General features: G+C 34.3%; 1 protein-coding gene across 1 annotated transcript; it reads left to right on the top strand.

The window, feature by feature from the left end:
* The first annotated feature begins 4,302 nt into the window (after positions 1–4,302).
* On the top strand, positions 4,303–23,087 carry LOC133178553 (actin, cytoplasmic-like). The gene is made up of 2 exons (XM_061313259.1): positions 4,303–4,440; positions 22,086–23,087. The coding sequence occupies exons 1-2, from the start codon at positions 4,315–4,317 to the stop codon at positions 23,085–23,087; spliced, it is 1,128 nt and encodes a 375-aa protein (XP_061169243.1). The 5' UTR covers positions 4,303–4,314.
* Positions 23,088–23,283: the final 196 nt, after the last annotated feature.

The raw sequence follows: 23,283 nt of genomic DNA, 5'->3' as shown, positions 1-23,283 counted from the left end.
CATACCAATATTCTACACATAAATTTGAAGTCCCGTGTGTACATTTAAAAAGAAAATGTAAAGAAAATGTACAATGAATAACATTTATGTAGTAAGACTGTTTCGAAATGAATGTTTACGCTAGATTTTACTAGCAAATAAGTGTCAAGAATTTTAATATTACAATACACTGCTCTTTTACATACAAATCAATCTATTTAGATATTGATTATAAAGAAAATCATTTTGAAGAATAGCACACGGAATAGTAAAAAATTAAAGCATTATAAGTTGATTTCAGAGCAAATACAGACTTCTGAAAGCTTCAGAGATGCAATCAGGTGCAATAAAGTAGTAAGCAGCGCTAGATACTTACTCACATCCACACTGAGCCCATGTCTTCACCTGGTTAATCGATTTATCAATTAACAAGTCATTGTAAAAATAATTATCTAACTAAAATTTTGCAAACCAGTCATTATAAAGACCGTAGAAATTTGCAAAATGTTGCCTTTTTTCTGATACCCTGGTAACTTCATCTTATTTGTCATTTGGCTTAAATCTGTTTAGAAATTGGAAACATAAATACGATATTTAGGTAAAAGGATACATGTATAAGGGTATATATATATTGCTACATAAATCATGAAGGTACCTAATAACGTATCGTCACATGGCTTATATCACATGACGGACTCTTAATGTTTTCCTAAATGGTGCACCAAAATTGCAACGGATCAAGTGATAAACACAATTATTGTGTATTTAATTTTACAAATCAATTAATCTTGTCCTAACGTATCTGGAAAGTGAAACCACTGCATTTCAAATTGCAAAGGTTCAGCATTCAAACAGCGCATTATTCTCAAGACAATAATCCAGACACCTGGGGGTCGTAACATAAAGCTTGCTAAGTTTTTGACTTAAGTAGGGTCATAAGTATGTTTTAGGTGCAATCTTAAGACCTGCCTAAGTACTACTTAAGTATGTCTTAAACCGTAACATAAAACGGACTTAGGTAGGTCTTAGCTAAGTCAAACTTATGTTCAAAATATTTGTTATGAATCATCCTAGTTTCTCAATTCATTTATATATATATTTGTAAAAATGATTTAGTTACGTTTTTAATCACATATATATTAATGCTGACGTCCTTACCTATCGGATTTAGCTAGGTTAGATTAATTTCGTATTTAATTAAAGTTAATTCTGTTTAAATTATTCGAAATACAATGTATTTGAAAACAAACATTGCACGGTCACAAAGTGGCACTACTGGTTCATTGTAAATGCGTGAATATTGTTTATCACTCGAGACTGCGATGTTTTCAGTTTACCGTTTGTTGTTATTCTTTCGTTTGACAAATGTTCACTTGCTTTCAAATTGTCATTCTCGCAGACATGGCACGATAACCGAACGTCTATGTACTTGAAATTGAAACTCTAATAAAAAAAAAAGTGCAAAACAATAGGGACATTTTGATCTTTTTCCCTCCCATATCAGTAAGCAGAAACTGCAGACGTTTTATGAAATACCTATTTACAATTTAATGAAGGATGGAAATTAAAGAATTGTTTTCAGAAAATAATTTTTCGTATATCTCCAACTTATCAACAATCTCTCTCTCTCTCTCTCTGGAACGTTAGTGAACGGTAGTGAACCCTGTCTGAATCCTCGCTTGTTGCGTTCTACATTCAATCTAATTTACAGAAAATCTGTATTTGTTTTCTAGTCATCATCCTTTAATTCACCGACAATTTTTAAAATCATTTCATCTCATTTTTTCACAGTGAACAACCAAATCCATGATTACTGTATACAAATTACTTTTATAACTAAAATTATACAATATACTCATAAAGATTAGTGTTTATAATCTAGGTCCCACTAATATTTCAAACGTATCCCAAAAATAATATTTTGCATTTACATGTATATGTCATTTAGAGAGTGATATTGTAATCTGTGATGAATACCACCTCCCCTCCCCCCTCCCCCGACGAAAAACTAAAATTCTTATACCAGTATATTAAATATAGAAAATTATTTTTTAATGCATAATATAAATAGAGGAATGTTTTAACATAGAAAGTCAACCTTAAATAGTTCTAAATATATGTTTAAGAAAGTTAAGACATACTTAAGTCACCTCTACCGGCCGCCTAAGTTTTGCTAAGATTGTCAAATCTTAGCACGTTTCTAGTTACGGTCTTAAGTTTAAGACTGTACTTAAGTCCTACTTAAGCATGGTCTTAGACTTAAGTACCCTTTATGTTACGACCCCCTAAATCTAACATTAATAACAAATGAACAATGTGAAAGGAATGTAAAAGATATGAGGTTTTCCTTAACATGTTATCTCAACTTTGCAAATTGGTGATGTTATATGTTATATGTTATCATGACGTCATATCTTGGAAGTTCAGAGAAGATACTACAGAGAGTACACTGCGATTATCCATGGGTAGCCTTATCCTGGCCGCGCACAGGTTAAGAACCATTCTCTGTAATGTAACTTATATATTGGAGCTGTGGCATACATAGTCTCAGAATTTCTCCAAACTCTCTATGCAAGTTTTTGATACAGTAGACTCAGATGAAGCAAAAATAGGTGGAAAACTCGTCATGGTTACTAAGCAAACATGCCCTAAAGTCTATAAATGGCATTTATGAACATGTACAGAGTCCCATGGTTAATGTTCGCTGTAATGCAGACAAGTGCCACTGACAGTTTCCAAAAGTAATGCGGTGGGCCGTTTGTGTAATAGTTTTAGTTTTGTAGAACTAAAGGTGAGTCAAATAATATATTTCTTGATTAAAAGGTAACTTAGTGCCTTAAGCAGCAAAGCATTATTACTCTAACCACTGGTATTGTTGTTTCCATGGTTACACTACAATGTACATGTAGGAAATATTTATTCAATTAATCCCAATTTTTTCTTGTTACAAGGTCAAAACGATGTGTGTTTGCAAGTCTTGAATTTTCATGTTTTTTTTTCTGCGAGAAAGCAGCATTAACCAAAGCTTTGCAACAATGTGTATGGCTACACAGTGGTACCATGGTAACGATGAGAGTTCTAATTTAGAGTAACAATACCTTGCCAATACCTTTTTACATAAGGTCAAATATTATTATTATTTTCCTTGTATTGTTGATTGAGTTTGATCATGCGACACCTATCATCAGTGGATTAAACGTTTTCAGCATTTTGAATAAAATATGCTCCATGTTTTCCCCTGGTTACCACTTATAATATATTGTAAAAAAAATTCTTTGTAGCATTAGTGACAACAAGGTATAATGCTTTTGTGAGTGTACTTTGTTTGACTTTCGTAGTCTTTATGAAGGCTCAATAAAAATTATTTTTCCGGGCAGCATCATTAATACACGCTTTAAATAAAATATCGTTCTACCAAGTTTAAGGCTCAATTTTTCAAAGTGTGTCGGATGTTACCATGGCAACTAACACTTATAGCAACCAAATTTTATTTGATATATGTTTCTTGTGTCAAGTTGTAATAAAAGGCAAAGTTCAAAAAATTTGTAACCATGCGTGTCCAAAAAAGTTTAAGTGATTACAGAGAATAGCTCTTGAATGGTCATTGTCTTTTAATGATAAATGAATGTTGAAAAGATATACATGGTTTTTTTTTATTAATTGAAACATATTTTAGATATGATGGGATAATATAGAAGAAAAACAAGTATAAAGCATAGAGATCTTGCATGAATAAGTGCGTTTCTACCCTGTTTTAATGTCAGGAATCTTAAACTCGCACTAGAAAATAAATTTCATAAATTCTTTTAAGCTGGTCCATAGTTTGCCTTTTTCTTTTCATAATGCCCCAAGTGCAGTTGTAAATTAAATTTTCATATTCTTCTTCCTTTGTACGAATCATTTGTCGAATCATTCCGATGCACTTATATACTCTCCATATAAAATTTTGTAAAAATTTGTTCATATTTATTACACTTTTCTAACAAAAAAACAGAAATATCCTAATTTTGACTTAGTTTAAGGATGTTATAGAACAGTGGTTTTTTTAAGTTTGCCGTTGCTCTTTTGAGTCTTTCAAGCCAATGCATTAAGTGAGATTAATATCTTTTAAACAGGTAAGTTACATGTAATACATTCTTTCCGAACTGCATTTGAGACGGGTACTTCGTACTGCACTAAAGTATTTCTTTTGTGAATGGTTAAATAATTTCTAGATACTAACAATGATGCGTTTGCCATATAAGGCAATATTTTGTACTTAACTTTATCAGACTGCAGTTTTCCAAGAACACCTAACCTTGCTATATAAGCTATGAACAGTTAAGTAAATGCAAAATGGACGACGAAGACGTTGCTGCTTTAGTTATTGACAATGGATCTGGAATGTGCAAAGCTGGATTCGCCGGGGACGATGCCCCTAAAACTGTGTTTCCCTCCATTGTGGGACGCCCAAGACACCAGGTAAAGAAAAAAAACGTCATTTTAACAGAAATGAGACTTTTTTCCTTAATCAAACGATATGATTTTCAGGCATGATGAAAATTTCTTAAACTACCGAGGTAATATTGTGTTGCATTTACACTTGCAATTTTTTAACATTTTTATACTTTTACAATTTATTTGATTAAATTCGGGCTCAAATACGGGAAGTACGTAACTATATATAAGAACTAGAGCCGAGCTCGTTGCAATGCAACGAATAGGTCTTCCGTCTGAGCTCCGGACAGGACATAGTGACCTTGAGTCAAGGTCATGCAACATTTTAAGGTTATAAACAATCCTGTAAGGGGCATCAACTTTCAATGTTTCAACAGTAGAAAGACAGTTAAGGAATGTAAAATTCCCCCGTCAGTGAACTTGAACTTGTCCAAATAACCTTGCGTCAAGCCATGACACATTCTGCAGCTGGTTAAGAGCAAACACCATCTGTATGTCACCGACATAAAAAAAATCACAGTCACGTATTCTTTCAGACTATTCATCCAAAACATCATATTCTAAGTGACCTCGAATTTAAGTCAAGGCCATTACACACTCTGGATGATATATTTATCAACTTTTCAGTGAAATGCAAATGCATGCAATTTTTTCTATTACAAAATTATGGACCTTTTTGTTTGTTTGTTTGTATGTTGTTTAACGTCAGCTTCGAGAATTTTTCAATCATATGGAGACGCCACCATTTGCCGATGGAGGTCTCCAAATTTGACCTATACTCGGCACTCATGGCCATTGAGCAGTGAGGGATCTTTTTCGTGTCAGCACCTACTGCCAGACGGGACCTCAGTTTGTACGGTCTCATCCAAAGGATCGGTCTCTGCATCCCACATTGGGATTCGAACCTGCGACGTAAGGATCAACTCCTTAATCCACGACTCTAGAGCAGACACTCTTACCACTGCGCCACGTGCGCGACTAAACCTTTCTGAATTTTACACTTATTATATCAGTGACCTTGATCTTGCCTAAATGACCTATGTTAAGGTCAAAAACAACCTTTGAACAAATTATGAGCTTCCAGTGATACTCAATGACAAAGATATACCTGAAAAAGAATATTGCACTTTTCTGTCAGTGACCTTGAACTTGCCAGAAAGACCTTGGATCAAGGTCAAAACACATTCTTGGATCATAAGCAATCTCTCTATCAAGTAAAAGCTTCCAGTGATTTTATATAACAAAGTTATAACATGGGTGAAAAAATAATATTTATCTGCCAGTGACCTTGAACTTGCCGAAAAAACCTTTGTTCAAGGTCAGGACAAACCCATCTCAAGCAATCTGAGAAAAAGTTTCCTGCGTTCCTCCCACCCCTTATAAATTTATAATCCAGGCACGAATTTTGCCATTTCTTCTGCCAGTCTAGTACTATGTTATCTCAAACCGGTGGATCATAAGCAATCTTTGTTCCAAGTATGAGCTTCCAAAATTATAGCACATACAGTAATCTTACACTTTTCTGTCAGTGACCTTGAACTTACAGGAATGACCTTGGATGAAGGTCGTGTCAAACCATTTAATTTTGTCATAAGCAATTCCTGTATCAAGTATGATACTTGCTATTTTTTTCCAGTGACCTTGATCTTGCCGGAATGACATTGGATCAAAACCTTGACACACCCTCGGATCATTAGTAATCTTTGTACCAAGTTGACCTTCCAGTTTCTTCATAACAAAGTTATAATATCCTTGGCAAACTATCACGTACAGACGGACAGCTAGGCAGACGGACAGTGATTCCAGAAGACTCAAAACACCTCCACCCCAAACCCACACACTTCGTTTGGGGGGATATATAAATTCCTATGTTAAATTATGAACACTCTTTCCGGCCCAAACCTTCTCCCTGGAATCAATATTTGAAAAAAAAAATGAATGTATGCTATGTTGGAAATTTTCTCATTCTAGTCCAGGGGTTCTTGAGAATACTATTTTCAAATGACCCCATGCGCGGATCTAGAGGGTTTGGGGGCAGTTAAATGTATATACTAAGCCAAGTAAAAGTGACCATGTCCCCCCCCTAGAAAACGCGGACCCTTCCTCGAAAACGCGGATCTGTGTTAAAATGGTATGAAAAGTCTTGGGTATGAAGCTTTAAAAGTCAGCGACCCCCCCCCCCCCCCCATACACACACACAAACACACACACGAAATTGGTTTTTCACGTTTGGGAAAAGAGTTTCTTTTTTTGGCTCGTCAAGAAATTTCTGGGTTGAAATTTTTTTTGGGGGGGACCCCCCCCCCCCGCGTGGAAAAAAATTCCTTGATCCACGCCTGGACCCCATCTAACTTTTACTACATGTATCCGTTAAAAGAGGATGGGACCCTTCATTTGAATAAAACTTTACCAAAAATATTCTGTGTTAATTTTCGTTGTTATGGTCCTGTGGTTCTTGATAAAAATGAGAAAAATTTACAAGTAGCTTTAGAACAACAACGACGATAACGCTCATATACACCAAGAAAGCAAACAAAGATGAAGAATTATGAACAGAAAAGCTTCCTTGGGTCTTTGGCTTGGAAGGTGAGATACTTATTAAAAATTGAAATTATTTTGTCATTTTTTTTTACAATCGACGGGCCTGCATTTGAAAGAGAGAGAGAGAGAATTTCTAGCTAGGTCTTTGAATAACAGTGACATCGGTTCAGAAAACAAGGTCCCTAGGAATGTACATGTATATAAAATAGGCAGTGCCTATCTCTCTCGGAATTCATCACCTGCTTCTGTAAAGCTCCATCCTCACTTGTACTGACATGTACCTGGTAAAACCAACCGACTGCGAAAGGAAAACTTTCTATTTATTTCGAGGATGGGGGTATACGTATAGTGATGAGAGGAAATTTATTCACCTATACGTTCATTAAATATGAAAGATTGCTTCTGAGTATTTGTATACGATCGCACGACTTTCGTGTTAATTTATAAAAGTTGGATTATGTAAGCAAAGAACTAAACTAACATTTGTTGTAGATGAATAAAATAATTAATTAGCCGTTTTTATTTTTTTTTTAACATCTGTAAGAACCACTTTATTTTAAAAAACGAATAATCGTCCTATTATGGGCGCCCATGATATATTAGACAAGGTGTTTAATTAAAACATAATTCAGATATCGACATCCAGGAGAACAACACATTCTTTTTCAGTGGCGGATACAGGAGTCTTGAAAAGGGGGCCCGACCAGTTTTGTGTCGGGGTAGGGGCCCAAACCCACATAAAAAATTGATTTATTAAATCTTGTGTATATTTTGGATACAAAAGAGGGCAGGCCCCCTGAACATCCTCTAAATCTGCCAGCGTTTTTTTTTTTTTTTTTTTTTTTTTTTTCATTATCTATCAAATGCGTTGACATGCGTTGACAAAGTCAAAAAGACGGTTTTAGTTTTTTAGGGCATTTTTACAGTGATATGAGAAAAGTCTGATAATTGCTGTTAATTTTAAGAAATAAAGTTCGTCATTTTTCAACCTCGCTCGGTATAATATAATTTACTGATAATTTTTTCCGTTAAGGAGGAACACATGGACGAAGGATAAAAAGCAGTATTCTGCATGTATATGTACACATCATTGCTATAATTGTGTACTCGGGATTAAACCCCAAATCCTTCGTTACATTGTATTTGGGTATAATTTTCACATGTTCTCAGGCGGATAATCATTTATTTTTATCTGTCTAAAGACAATAATTTCAGTTAATAGAGAAATGTTTTTATTTCGTCGTTTTTTCCCATCCTTTTGGTTTACACGTTTGCTTTGTACACAAAAGCGTGTGTTCATGTACCGCTGTTTCTACACGCTATCGATGTGATCAGGGAGAACATGATATCATCCAGCAATTTACTTCTTATGAAAACACTTAATGAAAACATATTAGGTGAAAATATATATACCCGTTAGTATCTTAGTACCTGAGTATCGACCTGTTTAATTGCAGTGTCACCAACCGTAACGATTGCTGGCCAGGACTTGAATATAATTTATTACCGTTATTAAAACAACTCGTCAGCTGAGCGGACCTATGATTTAAACAGTAAAATAGGGAAATTCCAGAGTTCGAAGTGTATTTATTTTGGGCGCTCTTCCACATAAACATTTACGCGTACTTACATGCATGTACCAGTAATTCGTGTCATGGGTAAATTCAGTTTATTAGATGAGATAAAACAAATGCATAAGATTAATCTTCCTAAACAACACGTTTTTAAAACAATCTATCTGATATAAGGGACGGTATAAAATAACAAAGAAAATAACGGGTTTGTGTTTGTATTTAATTTAGAATGAGAACAAATCTTAACCTGTCAAATCATTTATTTTCCAGACACTAATTGCCATGCGTAATCTTCACATGCACTGACCAAGAGGTCACAAGTTCGAAATGTATGGCTTCTCATTGCGTGAATTTTGTCAACACATCTCGGAACAAACTATCTAAGCCAATTGCTTCCCAAAGAAAACTGCATAGGAAGGGTTTTTTGGTACACTTTTTAACGGGTAAAATTCTTTCGACGCTCGATAGAATTTTCAAATACAAGTGAAATATTTAGCTTACTTGCGTCCGACCTAGTATTTTGTATGCAATAATATTGTAAGTTAGGAAGAAAATAATACAAACTCAAAAGTACTTAATTTTATTTTCGATTTTCCTTACAATTAAAAATGTGACCTCTACGTACAATTATCGTGATAATTACATACATGCTGTTTAATGTTAATGAAAGAAATAGCAACTTGTTAAATAATAACATTAGAGAGATAAATAAACTGTTTCTTTAATACACAAACAAAGTGGTCTTTTCGGCATTCAAAATGCATTGAATTTGAAGTGAATAAGTGAAAGGCAGTTAAGACTAGCTGATTAAAACGAGCGAGTGATAAACAGTAAGACGAAATCATATGAAAGATTCGAAATGATTTTAAAGTAATTTTCCACAAAGCGCAATTATCTCAACATCGAGAAATACAATGTTTATAAAAATAAATATGCAACTTCTTCTAATATGTAAATTGAAATGTACTAGCGACTTAATCTAAGATATTACGAAATAGTCTGAAAGATTCAACATATTTATCCACTCATCATTTAGTTAACAAAATGTATTTGGAATGGCCATTCTATGGATTTTTTTGTGTATGACCTTAGGTCGCTGGTTCACACGCCGATTGATCTTCGGTGACCTCCTTTGCCACGCGCTATCGAGGGAGGGGTTACATAATTGTAAACACACAAAGTGAATGTAAAAGGCGTGTACTTAATGGCTGTGAATAGTTTATGTTTAAAGTTTTGTTTTATTTTCTAACTTTATTGTTTGTTTTTATATGATAAGAAGAAAAGGTTATCTTTTTTTCCCTGTTTAGTAGACTGGTTTATCCAAATTTGAAAACAAACGAAATAAAAGGGAAAGTTGTCAGTAAATAATTTGGAAATAAAGCACAAAATACTTCAAGAACCTGATTCTAAAGAATATTAGCATCTAATGTAGCTAGGTTTATTATTTATAGTAAGTTTATTTTAATTACACGCATGAAGAGCTCTTGTTTACTTGCTGAATGAAAACACTTACCTGTATATGTGTTATGCTTCTAGCTCATTTAGAACACAAGACTCAAACAAAATAACGTTTTCTTGAGATCAATAAGATGTTAAATAACAACTTTAATTACGGCAGCTATTTCGAAATTACCGTTTTTGAGTTATAAAGCAAAAACTTTAAAGGGCCCCAGATCCCTAATTTTAGGGGCTAGACCCTTTTTAGTGGTGTCAAATGAAAGGCCTTAAAATTGTGCACAACTTTTATTCTACATGTTATATCAAAATATTTTTAGTTTAGAAGATAAAAAGGAAAATATGTGTAAATTTTCGCTCTTTTAGGCGTTCTAATTTTTGACCCCTCTCTAGCGCCATTTTGAATACAGAAATTGAAAAACAAAAACCGATGTGCACAACTTCAGTGCTTCTATTATTTAAATTCGGTAGAATTTCTACTCCAGCTTTTGTAGTCTCTGAGCCTTTGTCTGGAAATGAAGCCTACTAAATTTTCATTTAAAGGGAGATAACCCAAAAGCGGAAGTGAATTTTTGAAATGTTTGACAGCATTCTTATAGAGTTTTGTAACATCTATAAACCCTGCAAATTTGAGCAAAATCTGTTGAGAAATGAGCAAGATATGAGGTCTCAAAGTTGGCGTCTAGGAAAAAAAAAAGAATAATAAGAACTAGAGCCGAGCTCGTTGCAAAGCAACGAGTAGGTCTTCCGTTGGAGCTGCAGGCAGGAAGAAGTGACCTTGAGTCAAGGTCATGCCATATCATAAGGTTATAAGCAATCTTGTAAGAGGTATCAACTAACAATGTTTCACTCTGTAGTAAAAAGACGATAAAGGAATGTATGTGACCTTGAACTTGTCCAAATGACCTTGCGAAAGCCATGACACACTCTGGTTATGAGCAAACCCCATCTGTGTATTACTGACTTCTCAAATTCACACATGTTCATACAGTCCATACATCCAGTCAAAATATCTTATCCTTAGTGACCTTGAACTTGAGTTTAGGCCATGTCACACTCTGCATGATACCAACAATGTTTCACTAGAAAAAGACGGTAACGAATTTAAAGTTTCTCATCCAAACTCATCCAAATGACCTTTCATCAAGACCATAACACACACTGGTTAAGAAAAATCCCAATCTGTGAGTTATTGACTGGATAAGGTCAGCCATGTTCTTTAAGACCATAGATCGAGTCAAATAATTTATCAGGTTCCACACAATGATTTAAGGATTCATTGTGAATGTTTTTGTCCAGTTTGGATATTGCAGCTTACGGCAAAGGTTTAAGTTTCTCAAATCCGTATCCAACTCCAAGGTCAAAGTCAAGAGATAAGAAATTATGTTACCCAAAGAAAGATCTCGTCTCAGTGAATATAACTGTGAAATATGAAACCACTAAGACTAACTATTGAAAAGCATGGCAAAGGTTAATTTTTTTATACTCAAGTCAAATGTTAAGGCCAAGGATAGATTAACGGTGTCCGAAGGAATGCCTTGTCACAAGAAATACACTAGACAAAATTGCTAACGCACCGCTTATAATTCTTATTTGTGAATTGATCATTTTCCTGATTGGTACTAGTATATAAAATATGCCATCTTTTCCAAAACAGCTGGATTAACAAATGTCTTGGTGTCATGTCAAGACCCTTAAAGGACCTTCTTGTCCCGACGTGCACTGCGCACCGTTTTTGCCAAGATATGAAGTTGGTGATTACTGAAGGTGGTCCGTGAGGTTGCGACGGGAGCAGTCTCCTACTTAAAAATCAAATGCTATACCCTGATTGACTACCATATTACTTAATAGTCACCCAGTGCCTTGGTGTCCTTACCAAATCCACCCAACTTCCGGTTGCCTCAGTTTTGTGAAACAATCTTGAAGTTATTGTGTGGTGCTTACTTAATGCCGTCGATATCTATTGTAAACATTTTTATGATCGTTAATTCATTTTCAACAATTTTTCACCAGAGAAATGCATAATCTTTGAATTGTTTTAATTTTTCACAAATTTCTTCAAAGGAACCCCCTGTAGATACCATACTGGCTGCCTGAGCGGTCTCTTCTAGAGTCAAACGCTGCATACGGTGTAACTTTTTTCTGAGTTTTTAATTAGTATAAACATAAAGAACACAACCACAAAGAAAAAATTAGAAATTTATTCCACCAAAAAAGTATGGATATGATTTCAATTTTTCTATGAAGTGGTTACGCTTCAGTAAACATTTCTGTTATTTATCAGTTAAAACATTTAAATATCCCATTTTTAAATGAAGTAACATAATTATATATCAAAAACATCATAAACAAATTTTGAAAAGAAAAATGTTAATTTATTTAGGTGGTGCGTTAGCAATTTTGTCTAATGTAGACATTGAAATATGAAAGCCCTAGCATTAATTATTCAAAAGTTACGGCAAAGGTCAACGTTTTTTTTTTTCAAAAGTAGGTCAAACCCCAAGGTCAAGGACAAAAGTCAAAACTGTCGTACTCAAGGGAGGGTCTTGTCACAAGAAACACACGTAAAAATACGAAAACCCTAACACCAACCGTTGAAAAGTTATGAATGAGATTAAAATGTTTCAAAGGTAGGTCAAACTCTAAGGTCAAAGGTAAAAAGTCAAAACTTTTAATTTTTTTTTAAAGTACGACAAACTCCAAGGTCAAGGTCAAATAGTAAAAATTGTTGATATCCAATGAACGGCGTTGTCACAAGGAATACACCTGTGAATGTGAAAACACTAGTCCCAACCGTTCAAAAGTCATTGCCAAGGTTAGATTTTTTAAAAAGTGGGTCAAACTCCAAGGTGAACGTCACAAGGTCAAAAATATTTGTTCCAAAGAAAAGGTCTTGTCACAAAGAATTTCGGATGTGAAGTATGAAAGCCCTAACGCCAACTGTTCAAAAGACTAACTTTTGCATAGTTGGTCAAACTAAAAGGCTGTAGAAAGGATAAGAGAGACTCCGAGATATTCAATCAAGTAAACTTATGATATTGCAGATCAAATAAAGCATGAGCTTTAAGAGCAGGCACGTAGCATCAGGCTCCCCCTTTTTTCAGCCCTAACTTTTTACTTTAGTAATGTTCATTGAAAGTCCCGTTGGACCAATTCCAAATTGCTTTTTAATTTCTACAGATATTTATAATCCTTTCAATGTATGTTCATGGATTATTGATGGAATAATTTTAGTTACATGTCAAGTTTAATATTATGGTGTTTGTGCTTTGTAGCAAGGATTTGCTAAATACTTATAATTTTCTATGATTGTACCGAAAAGTAGATACATGTTTTAAAGCAGAGCTGCCGCTCAAGCTTTATTTCTGTCGTGTAGATCTAGAGGTCTTTGTGTATATATCATAGGTAAAAGTACCAATACCGAAGATCACATCCCTTCAAAGTTATATTTATTCTTGTTTATTACGCCCCTTGCAGTGGCGGATCCAGGAATTTCATAACGGGGGGGGGGGGCAAAGTAGAAGGCAGGGGAGGGGTCTGGGGGGCTGCAATGAAGCCCCCAGCGGGTTTATAACAAAGCCCTGGTGGGGATCCAGGGGCGAAGCCCCCAGAAGTTGACAAATTCTTACAGACCCTGAAACGTTCTACTACCCCAAAAAAGCGTGTGACTTTCGTGCGCTTTTCGTTTCGTGCAAACCGTGTAGCGTTTCGTGTAAACCGTGCAGCGTTTCGTGCAAACCGTGTAGCGTTTCGTGTAAACCGTGCAGCGTTTCGTGTAAGCTCCAAAGCGTTTCGTGCAAACCGTGTAGCGAGCGTGCGAGAAGCGTGTGAGAAACGTGCGACTTTCGTGTAAGAACCGTGTGAGAAACGTGCGACTTTCGTGCAAGAATCGTGTGAGAAACGTGTACGATTCATTCGGAAGTCACTTTATTTTAAATATGGCTATAGATGGATCTACATGTCATTCTGTGTTGTTTGTAACTAATATTATTCGGATCTATCATACCGGTGGTATTTTAAAAGAGAAAAAAAATACGGAAACAACAAAATAAAATTACTCGGTAATGTATTACATATTTGTTTGATTTTCTTTTTTTTAATTTAAATAAAGATGGAAAGAAAATATGTTCAAAGTAATTAATTATATGCAAATCAATTCTAAGGTATTTGATTCAATACATTTTTATGGGGAGCTATACTGAACATTTTTTTAAAGGAATTCTTTTCATTCATTAATTTGAATCTCTTCACCATTTTACAATTATTGTATATAGAGATTACAAGAACATATGGATGATTAATACAAAATAATAGATAGATAAGACAGGCGTAAAAAATAAAATACAAAATTTAGTGCTTGCTATAAATGTGAAGTATAGGAATTCTATGCCGGGGAGCACAATTAATTTTTTTTCTTTATAAACGAACATAATTTTCTTACAAATGATTTTGAAACGATGAGTTATTTATAGTCTTTTTATGCATAAAATTGGTTGATTAATAATTGTCATATAATGAATTATAATTCACATGCATCGGCAAATACAGGTTTAAATATTTCCGGGGGGGGGGGTTCAAATGAAAACACACAAACTTTGACTTTTTCGTTTTTATAGATAATTTTCTTTTAAAGAAAATTATTGCTTCATTCGGGGTGCGCCCGATGGACCATTTACCCTTAAAAATATTTTGGAATATTCTTTACACCTTCCAACACTCTTCTTACGACTGTGATCAAGGTCATTTACAACAGCGGTCACGGGCTCCGCGTGCCGGGAACTGAAAACGTGTTCTGCTACATGTATTAGCCCTTGTCAATCATTGCTAAGATGACAACCGACAATAACGATTGATTTTTAATTCGTGAAATTAAATTGTTTTATTAGTACTTAATGGGTTCAAATAAATACCCGTGGATTTTATTTCTTAAATTTATCCGATTATCTGTAAACAGTGAATTAATTTGCCAGTCTATTCGTGAATAAAAAATTATAAAGAAATAAATCCTGAATAATTGTATAGTAGTTGTTTTATTTATCACGCAGTTCTTGAGCATAATTTTTAGCTTTCGTTGGTCATGTAAACATGTAATATTGAATGTATTGTAAAGAGCCGCGACTATTGATTACATTTTTTTTTTTGTCTAGACGGGGTTTTGAAATTAAGGATTTTAGAAGGTGGTGGGTATATTGTTTTTATTTGATAAACACAATGCCTCAAAGAGAACTAAAGAAGTACAATACCTATCCCCCCGACTTCTCTACCATATTAAGTTTAAATGATAAATCAAAGTTTAATTCTGTAATGAAACGATATATTTTCATTCTGAATAAAGTGCATTTAATGAATTACATGTATCTGGTCCCGCTGGAGATATGGATATCTTTTTTTTTCTAAGAACGGGCATTTGTTTCTATAATATTTATTCCCAATGGTATACTTACTGAAACAAGTGCCAGTTATATTTAGCCATGTACAGAAGTAAGATCTCGGTAATCTACCCCCCCCCCCTTTTCCTGCATAATGTTCTTGTGTGATGCAGTGTACATACTACCCTAAAGTTTGCAAATTATAAACAGATCCTAATCTAATCAAATAAAATTATTTATTTACTAAATAAAAACAAAATGAATAAATCAATCAATAATTAAATTAAAAAAAGAAAGGAAAAGAAAATCAACCCTTTACAGAAATCATACGCAATTTAATCATTTTTTTTCCCCACACCAATAACTGAGTTTGTTTGTCAGTAATAAAACGACTTCTTAATATCAAACTATAATTGTAAAATCATTGAATGCTGTAAAAGATTATGAATTACAAATATAATTATTTTTTTTTCAGTGCGTAATTTAGAGTCTAGTGAAAAAGATTTGTACACAGACGATGATAGGTATTTCACCGGGCGAGTCACATATTCAATGACAACTATTAATTAATTACAACTGAATATTGAGTATTTTATCTGTGAATATAGCACTGGCGTAGCGGGTTTTACTCTTAACTTAATCTGAATGATTGCAATTCTTAACTAATTTTTGATTAATCCGTGATAATTTAGATAAAGTCCGAGAGATTCCGAATAGAAAATCCAGATCGAGGCCAAAGCGTGCGAAAATCGTGTACAAAGCGTGTGAGAAACGTGTACAAAGCGTTTCGTGCAGGCTTTCGTGTAAACCGTGCAGCCTTTCGTGCAAAGCGTTTCGTGTAAACCGTGTAGCGTTTCGTGCAAACCGTGTAGCGTTTCGTGTAAACCGTGCAGCGTTTCGTGCAAACCGTGTAGCGAGCGTGTACCGTTCGTGCAGCGTGCGTGTGGGGTAGTAGCACGTTTCAGGGTCTGTACAAATAAGAGATGTTTTTTCCTTGATTTTAGGATAATGGACATAAGTTCTACATACAAAAAATTCAAACGGAAGGGGGGGGGCATGCGCCCGGCGCGCCGGCCCTCGATCCGCCTTTGCTTTTTTTTTTTTTTATACATGTAGTTATGCACCTCACCTTCTTGTGTTCAAGATGCTTCAGTCGTTTGTTTGCATTATAACTTAACAAGAAGTCAGTGATTTTTTGTGCGAAGTTTAGTTTTTAAAAATCCAAAAATGTCAGGCTAAAAGGACATGTATTATTGATGAAAATAATGAAATTGAAATTCAAAGTTCAAAATACACGTGCGGTGGCGATATTAAAAAGTGACAGGAGGTCGTTTGACTTTTTAATACACTTAAAGATGTGGTCAAGAGGAAAGAGTTTGAAAGGTTTGATAAATACACACCATGCATCACAGAGTTGACCAATATGAATGCATTATGATCAGGTCACATGGTAAGTACCTCTATCACAATAATTGACAAGTGGATCACCTGCATTGATTTCTTATAATTAAGTTAAAAATTTATTTTTTAAAAAAATGAAGATATTAGTTAATTAAACTGTAATGGTTTGGGTCGTGGATATCGGCCTGGGTAGCTCAGTCGGTACAGCACCAGACTAGTAATGCAGGGGTCCCGAAGAAAATTAAAGAATATTTGTTAAAGGTACTTGTATAATCAATCAGATTAGAAATACAGCGACTATCAGAATTCCGGGCCGTAAAAAAAGATCTGATTTTGATTAGATTTCAGGTATAGGCGAATGTGTGTGTACTGAAGGGGTTAGTTAATTCATTCAAGATTTATTATATTGTTCGTTTGACATCTTAGTATTTGCCTGTGTAATTACGATGTTACAAACCGTGACAATGACTGGCCAGGAGGACTACCCGTTATAAAAACAACTCATGATCAACTCAGCGGACCTATAATTCATTTTAATATATGCTGTAAATCAATAAAATAATTTCAGTGTAGTCGATATTTTATTGCAAAGACAATGGGAAAAAAAGACGGGATTTAGAATTTTTCTGTATTTCAAACGCTCGATATGCATATATTTGGGGTGCTCTTGCATATGCACTTATAAAACGTGCATGTTCTGTACTTGCATGCGTGTACATTGTATGTGTCGGTAAAACCTTAAGAGAGCTGATAAATGTGTTCTGATTATCAGAAAAAATAATGGGAACCTATAAATAATTACATGTTTATCATTTTGTTCGCATACAATAACAAGTTTAGTAGAAAAAATAATTTGTTCATTGTTAGGTGTGTAATAAATTTGTAATATTCAAATACAGTTTGTCTCATTCTACATATTTTGGAGGCGCGTCTGAATGTGGGATTTTGTATTTCCATGTATACGTATAAAACGCTCGATATGCGTATATTTGGGGCGCTCTTGCAAATGTATATATACAGTTGAACATTTTAAGGGCGTCGACAAAAGAACGTATATTAGATTACATACATGTACATTTAAGTTTCAAAAGTTCCATTACTAGTAGGAATTAATTAAGGCAACATATTTTGAATTTTATTTTAAATAAAACAGACAATTACCTCGATATCGAGAAATAAATTGTTTATAAAAATAACTATGCAACTTCCCTGTAATTCATAGAATAAAATATTAAATAAAATGCACTAGGGATTTAATCAAAGATATTATGAAATAATCTGAAAGATTCAACATATCTATCCACTCATGACTTAGTTTACAAAATGAATTTGGAATGGCCATTCTATGATTTGTTTTGTGTATGACTATGTCGCTGGATCACACGCCGATTGATCCCCGATGACCTCCTTTGCCACGCGCTATCGAGGGAGGTGTTACATAATTGTAAACACACAAGGTGAATGTAAAAGGCGTGCACTTCAAAGTTATGTTTTATTTTCTCACTATATTGTTTGTTTTTATATGATAAGAAGAAAAGGTTATCTTTTTCCCTTTTTTTTTTTAAGTAGACTGGTATATTCGACTTTGAAAAAATGAAATAAAAGGAAAAGTTGTCAAAAAATAACTTGGAAATAAAGCACAAAACACTTCAAGAACCTTATTCTAAAGAATATTAGCATCTAATGTAGCCAGATTTATTATTTTTAGTAAGTTTATTTTAGTTACACGCATGAAGAGCTCTCGTTCACTTGCTGAATGAGAACAGTTACCTGTATATGGGTCAAACTTCTGGCGCATTTAAAACACAAGACTCGAACAGAATTACATTTTCATGTGATCAATAAGATGTTAAAGAACAACTTTTTTTACGACAGCCATTTCGAAATATTTACCGTTTTTGAGTTATAAAGCAAAAACTTTAAAGGGCTCCAGATCCCTTATTTGAGGGGCCAGCCCCATTTTAGTGGTGTCAAATTAAAGGCCTTGAAATTGTGCACAACTTTTATTCTACATGTCTTATCAAAATATTTTTAGTTTTTAAGATACAAAGGAAAATATGTCTAAATTTTCGCTCTTTTAGGCGTTCTAAATTTTGACCCCTATATAGCGCCATTTTGAATACAGAAATCGAAAAACAAAAACCGATGTGCACAACTTCAATCCTTCTATTATTTAAAATCGGTAGAATTTCTGCTCTCGCTTTTGTAGTCTCGGAGCCTTTGTCTGGAATTGAAGCCTCCTAAATTTTCATTTAAAGGGAAATAATTCAAAAGTGGAAGTGACTTTTTGAACTATTTGACAGCATTCTGATAGAGGTTTGTAACGTTTATAAACTCTGCAAATGTGAGCAAAATCCGTTGAGAAATGAGCAAGATATGAGGTCTCAAAGTGGGCGTCTAGGAAAAAGAAGAAAAAAAAAAGAATAATAATCTTAACCATCAGAATCAGTAGAAGGTCTTCCGTTGGAACGAAAGACCTTAATAATCTTAACCATCAGAATCAGTAGAAGGTCTTCCGTTGGAAACGGAAGACCTTAATTAGGACGTGTCATATTGTAAAGTAAAATTCACCCTCAAATAAAATAAATACAATTAAATCAATGCAAATATCATCCACAATAATAATTATTCAAATTGGACGAATGCATTCTAAACAATTTAATATGTACTAAGCAATTTCCGATCATCTATTGTTCAAGCAATTTGCATGAATTTGATTAGAGGAAATTATGAACCAATTATGTATGCATTCTTGCTGATATACTTTTTTTTAGCTAGTGTGCAATTAAATGTAAACTCTCTCAGCTTAAGGATGCACAACACATTTGAGGAGATGTCAATTAAACGTTTAATGTGAAGTTAGATTTGACAGTAAATAATAACGCATGAATATGACGACCGATAGGATCCCGATATATAAAAAAGAAAAATGGGAATGTAGGCTTTGATTTAGGCTTTTTTATGAATACTAAATCATATCCTTGATTATTTGCATAATTGCATTAGACCCCCTCCGTTCCATAAGCAGGGAAAAATTCACAAATACACGGATGCATTTACTGTGATTTCTGATGACTACAAGAACTGAAAACAATTATATAGGCAAAGTAAGTATTGAAAGGGAATAAAAATTGTTTACTGAAATTAACTGAAAACAGTATCTCATTGCAGCAAACTGGTCTGACATTATTTTACTACAAACGGTTTCAGTTCGCATTCTCTTGAATGAAAACAAAACGTTTGATACCTCTGTATATGAATATTCAGGCACATGAATAATTTAAGATTAGATGAAATATTTTCAGTTTGATACAATGAAGTAAATAAGAAAAAACGGGTATTTTCATCTCTATAGAAAAAAATAGAGGGATGCATATAATATCGGGGTGGGGTCGGGGTGGGGATACCACTTGTTTAAAATAAATGAAATTATCGGCTGCTCAGCAAGGACTGATAATTCTTAAATTTACTTTCCAATTAAAAAATTTCAAAATGAAGCGTGAAATTAAAATATATTCATACAACAATTTCATTATCAATTTCATATCAAAATGACTCAGGGTTTTCTGAAGTCTTAGAAAAGGTCTTGTAAAAATTGACTTTTCTTCCTCATAAAATAACAAATTAAAACATATTTAGCGAAATCGGTTTTCCGTTAAGTTAGCTTTAGATACTGATGCTTTATTAGCATAATATGAGATTAGAAGTGATCTGTAAAATCTTGTAATGATGGCACAAGCTTTTAACACCATGTATTATTTAACAATAAAAAACTAAAAAAGTGTATATGTATTTTTAAAATGCAAAAACCATAGGTAAATAAACATTATTTTGTGAATTTATAGACATTTTTGTAAGCAATTTCAATTACTTAACTGCTGATTTTCAGAATCTGAGGATCAGACTACTTTAAGAAAATGTAAATATTTCATTTGAATCAGGAGGTTTCGTACATGCACCTTTTAAAAAGAAATGGTAATTTTCAAATGCAAAGCAAGTCGAATTCATATATAGGTACTGATATGAGTGCAAGTGTATGGACTACAAACTGGACACATGGACATAAAATCCTTTGAAATTGAGGATTACTAAATTAAAAATATACTAGTAGTAAATATTTGACCTTGCACATATGAACAAGGCATGAATAAACCAGTCAGTACTTTAGTGTTTAAATAGACAAGATATCTGCAAATGTAACCGATGTGTCAACAAGCTCGAATAAATTGTGTTTCTAGAGAAGAGAGGAGTCTTAAAATTTCAGAAGTTGCCTATACATATATATTTAAATGCACTTGAGGTTATGAGTTTAACATAAACAATAATGTTGATTGCATATTAAAAGCTCAAGATATTTTCCATTTTTAGAACTTTTTATGCGTATTTGTAGACTCATAGCATTAATTTTCGCCCCTTTGAAGACGTTGTGCTTAGGGACAATTTTCCGCTACAAATTCAACACGGGTTGTTTATAACAGATTACTTCTGTTTGTTTGTTCATTTAACGCCCCTTTGAGAATTGAGTAAAAGATCTTTTTGTGTCAGCACCTACTGTGACACGGGACCACGGTTTAAAAGGTCTCATCCGAAGGACCGATCTCTAAGTCCCGCAGTTGGATTAAATATTCGAACTCGAGATGTAAGAATCACTTCCTTACTCCGAGACTCTAGAGCAAACGATCTAACGACTGCGCCAATCGGGCAAACAGATAAGAAAATATTAAAATTGTTTGGCAAGCTGAGACATAAGGAAAGTATTTTTTTTCAAAATTAAAAGATTTTTTTTTTTCATTAAAAAAATATTAAAATTAAAAAAACCACATATTTTTCAAGGATAAATTGACTCATAGTTTTTCAGTTGAAGTTCTTCAAAATTGTTTTGTCAATGTGCACCTGTACAGTACTATTTTGTGTGTTATATTGCTAAAAGAATGAAACATTGAAATTTGACATTTAACCTGACTTTTTTTGAAAGTCAAGGATAATATAGTTAGTCGGTTGAAAATTTCCTCGTTATCAGCCAATGGGAAGTATCCTTTTTTAACTTTCAGTCCAAGTCAAACGATTTTGTCCAAGATGCACATACACATAGTAGATATAGTCTTGTATAAAATATACAAAAATAACATAAATAACGCGACAGGAATTTTGGGGAGAGAGAGTACATGTGTTGTACAAAAAAATTAAATCTCAAATCCTTAAAATGTAGATTGCTGAATTTTAGACTATTAATTATTACGTCTTAAGAAGAAGCAAATATCTAAAAGAAATACTTTTTCTACAAATGACTTCATTGGACTTGCAGTAGTTTTTAATTTGGACTTTTCAGGGTGTTATGGTTGAGACGCCTCAGGAGACCTTTGTCGGGGACGAGGCCCAAAGCAAGAGAGGTATTCTAACCCTTAAATATCCCATTGAACATGGTATTATAACCAACTGGGACGATATGGAGAAGATCTGGCATCATACTTTCTATAATGAACTCCGCGTAGCACCAGAGGAACATTCTGTTCTTTTGACCGAGCCCCCTCGAAATCCAAAGGCCAACAGAGAAAAGATGACAGAAATCATGTTTGAAACCTTCAATTCTCCCGCCGTGTACATTGCAATACAGGCCGTACTATCCTTGTACTCTTCCGGTCGTACAACTGGAATTGTACTCGACTCTGGAGATGGTGTCACACACACAGTACCCATTTATGGGGGCTACGCCCTTCAACATGCCACCATGAGATTGGATCTTGCTGGACGGGATCTGACCGATTATCTTATGAAAATTCTAACAGAACGAGGTTACTCTTTCACGACCACAGCTGAGAGAGAAATCGTCAGAGACATTAAAGAAAAATTGTGTTACGTTACACTTAACTTTGAACAAGAAATGCAAACAGCTGCGTCAACGTCATCCCTGGAGAAGGCCTACGAGCTCCCTGACGGCCAGGTCATCACTATTGGCAACGAGCGATTCCGGTGTCCGGAAGCCATATTCCAGCCATCTTTCCTTGGAATGGAATCTTTTGGTCTTCCAGAAATCGTAAACAACAGCATCAGTAAATGTGACTCTGATATTATTAACGACTTGTACGCAAATACAGTCTTGTCTGGGGGTTCAACAATGTACCCAGGCATCGCTGACCGTATGAAGAAAGAAATGACAAAATTGGCTCCTCAAGAAACGACAATTAAGATCATTGCTCCACCTGAGAGGAAATACTCCGTCTGGATCGGTGGTTCTATACTTGCTTCCCTCTCCACTTTCCAAACGATGTGGATCAGCAAGCAAGAGTATAAGGAATCTGGTTGTTCTATTGTGCATAGAAAGTGCTTTTAAATCCTACTGAACTAAAAATATTCATTTTATATTTCATAATTACCCGGTATTATATGCCATCAAGATCATATTGCTTGATTTTTGTGATCGGCTTCGGCTGATCACAGTTTATTCCATATGAGGCATCCGGCGGATTCAACTAACTGCGCACACTTTACGTCCTGTACTACTTGCTAACTGTGCAATGACAACTTCA

Source organism: Saccostrea echinata, unplaced genomic scaffold (assembly GCF_033153115.1).
Source record: "Saccostrea echinata isolate AGI-Se365-2 ecotype Australia unplaced genomic scaffold, CSIRO_AGI_Sech_v1 ptg000003l, whole genome shotgun sequence".
NCBI lineage: Eukaryota > Metazoa > Mollusca > Bivalvia > Ostreida > Ostreidae > Saccostrea > Saccostrea echinata.
This window is presented reverse-complemented; position numbering and strand designations above follow the sequence as displayed.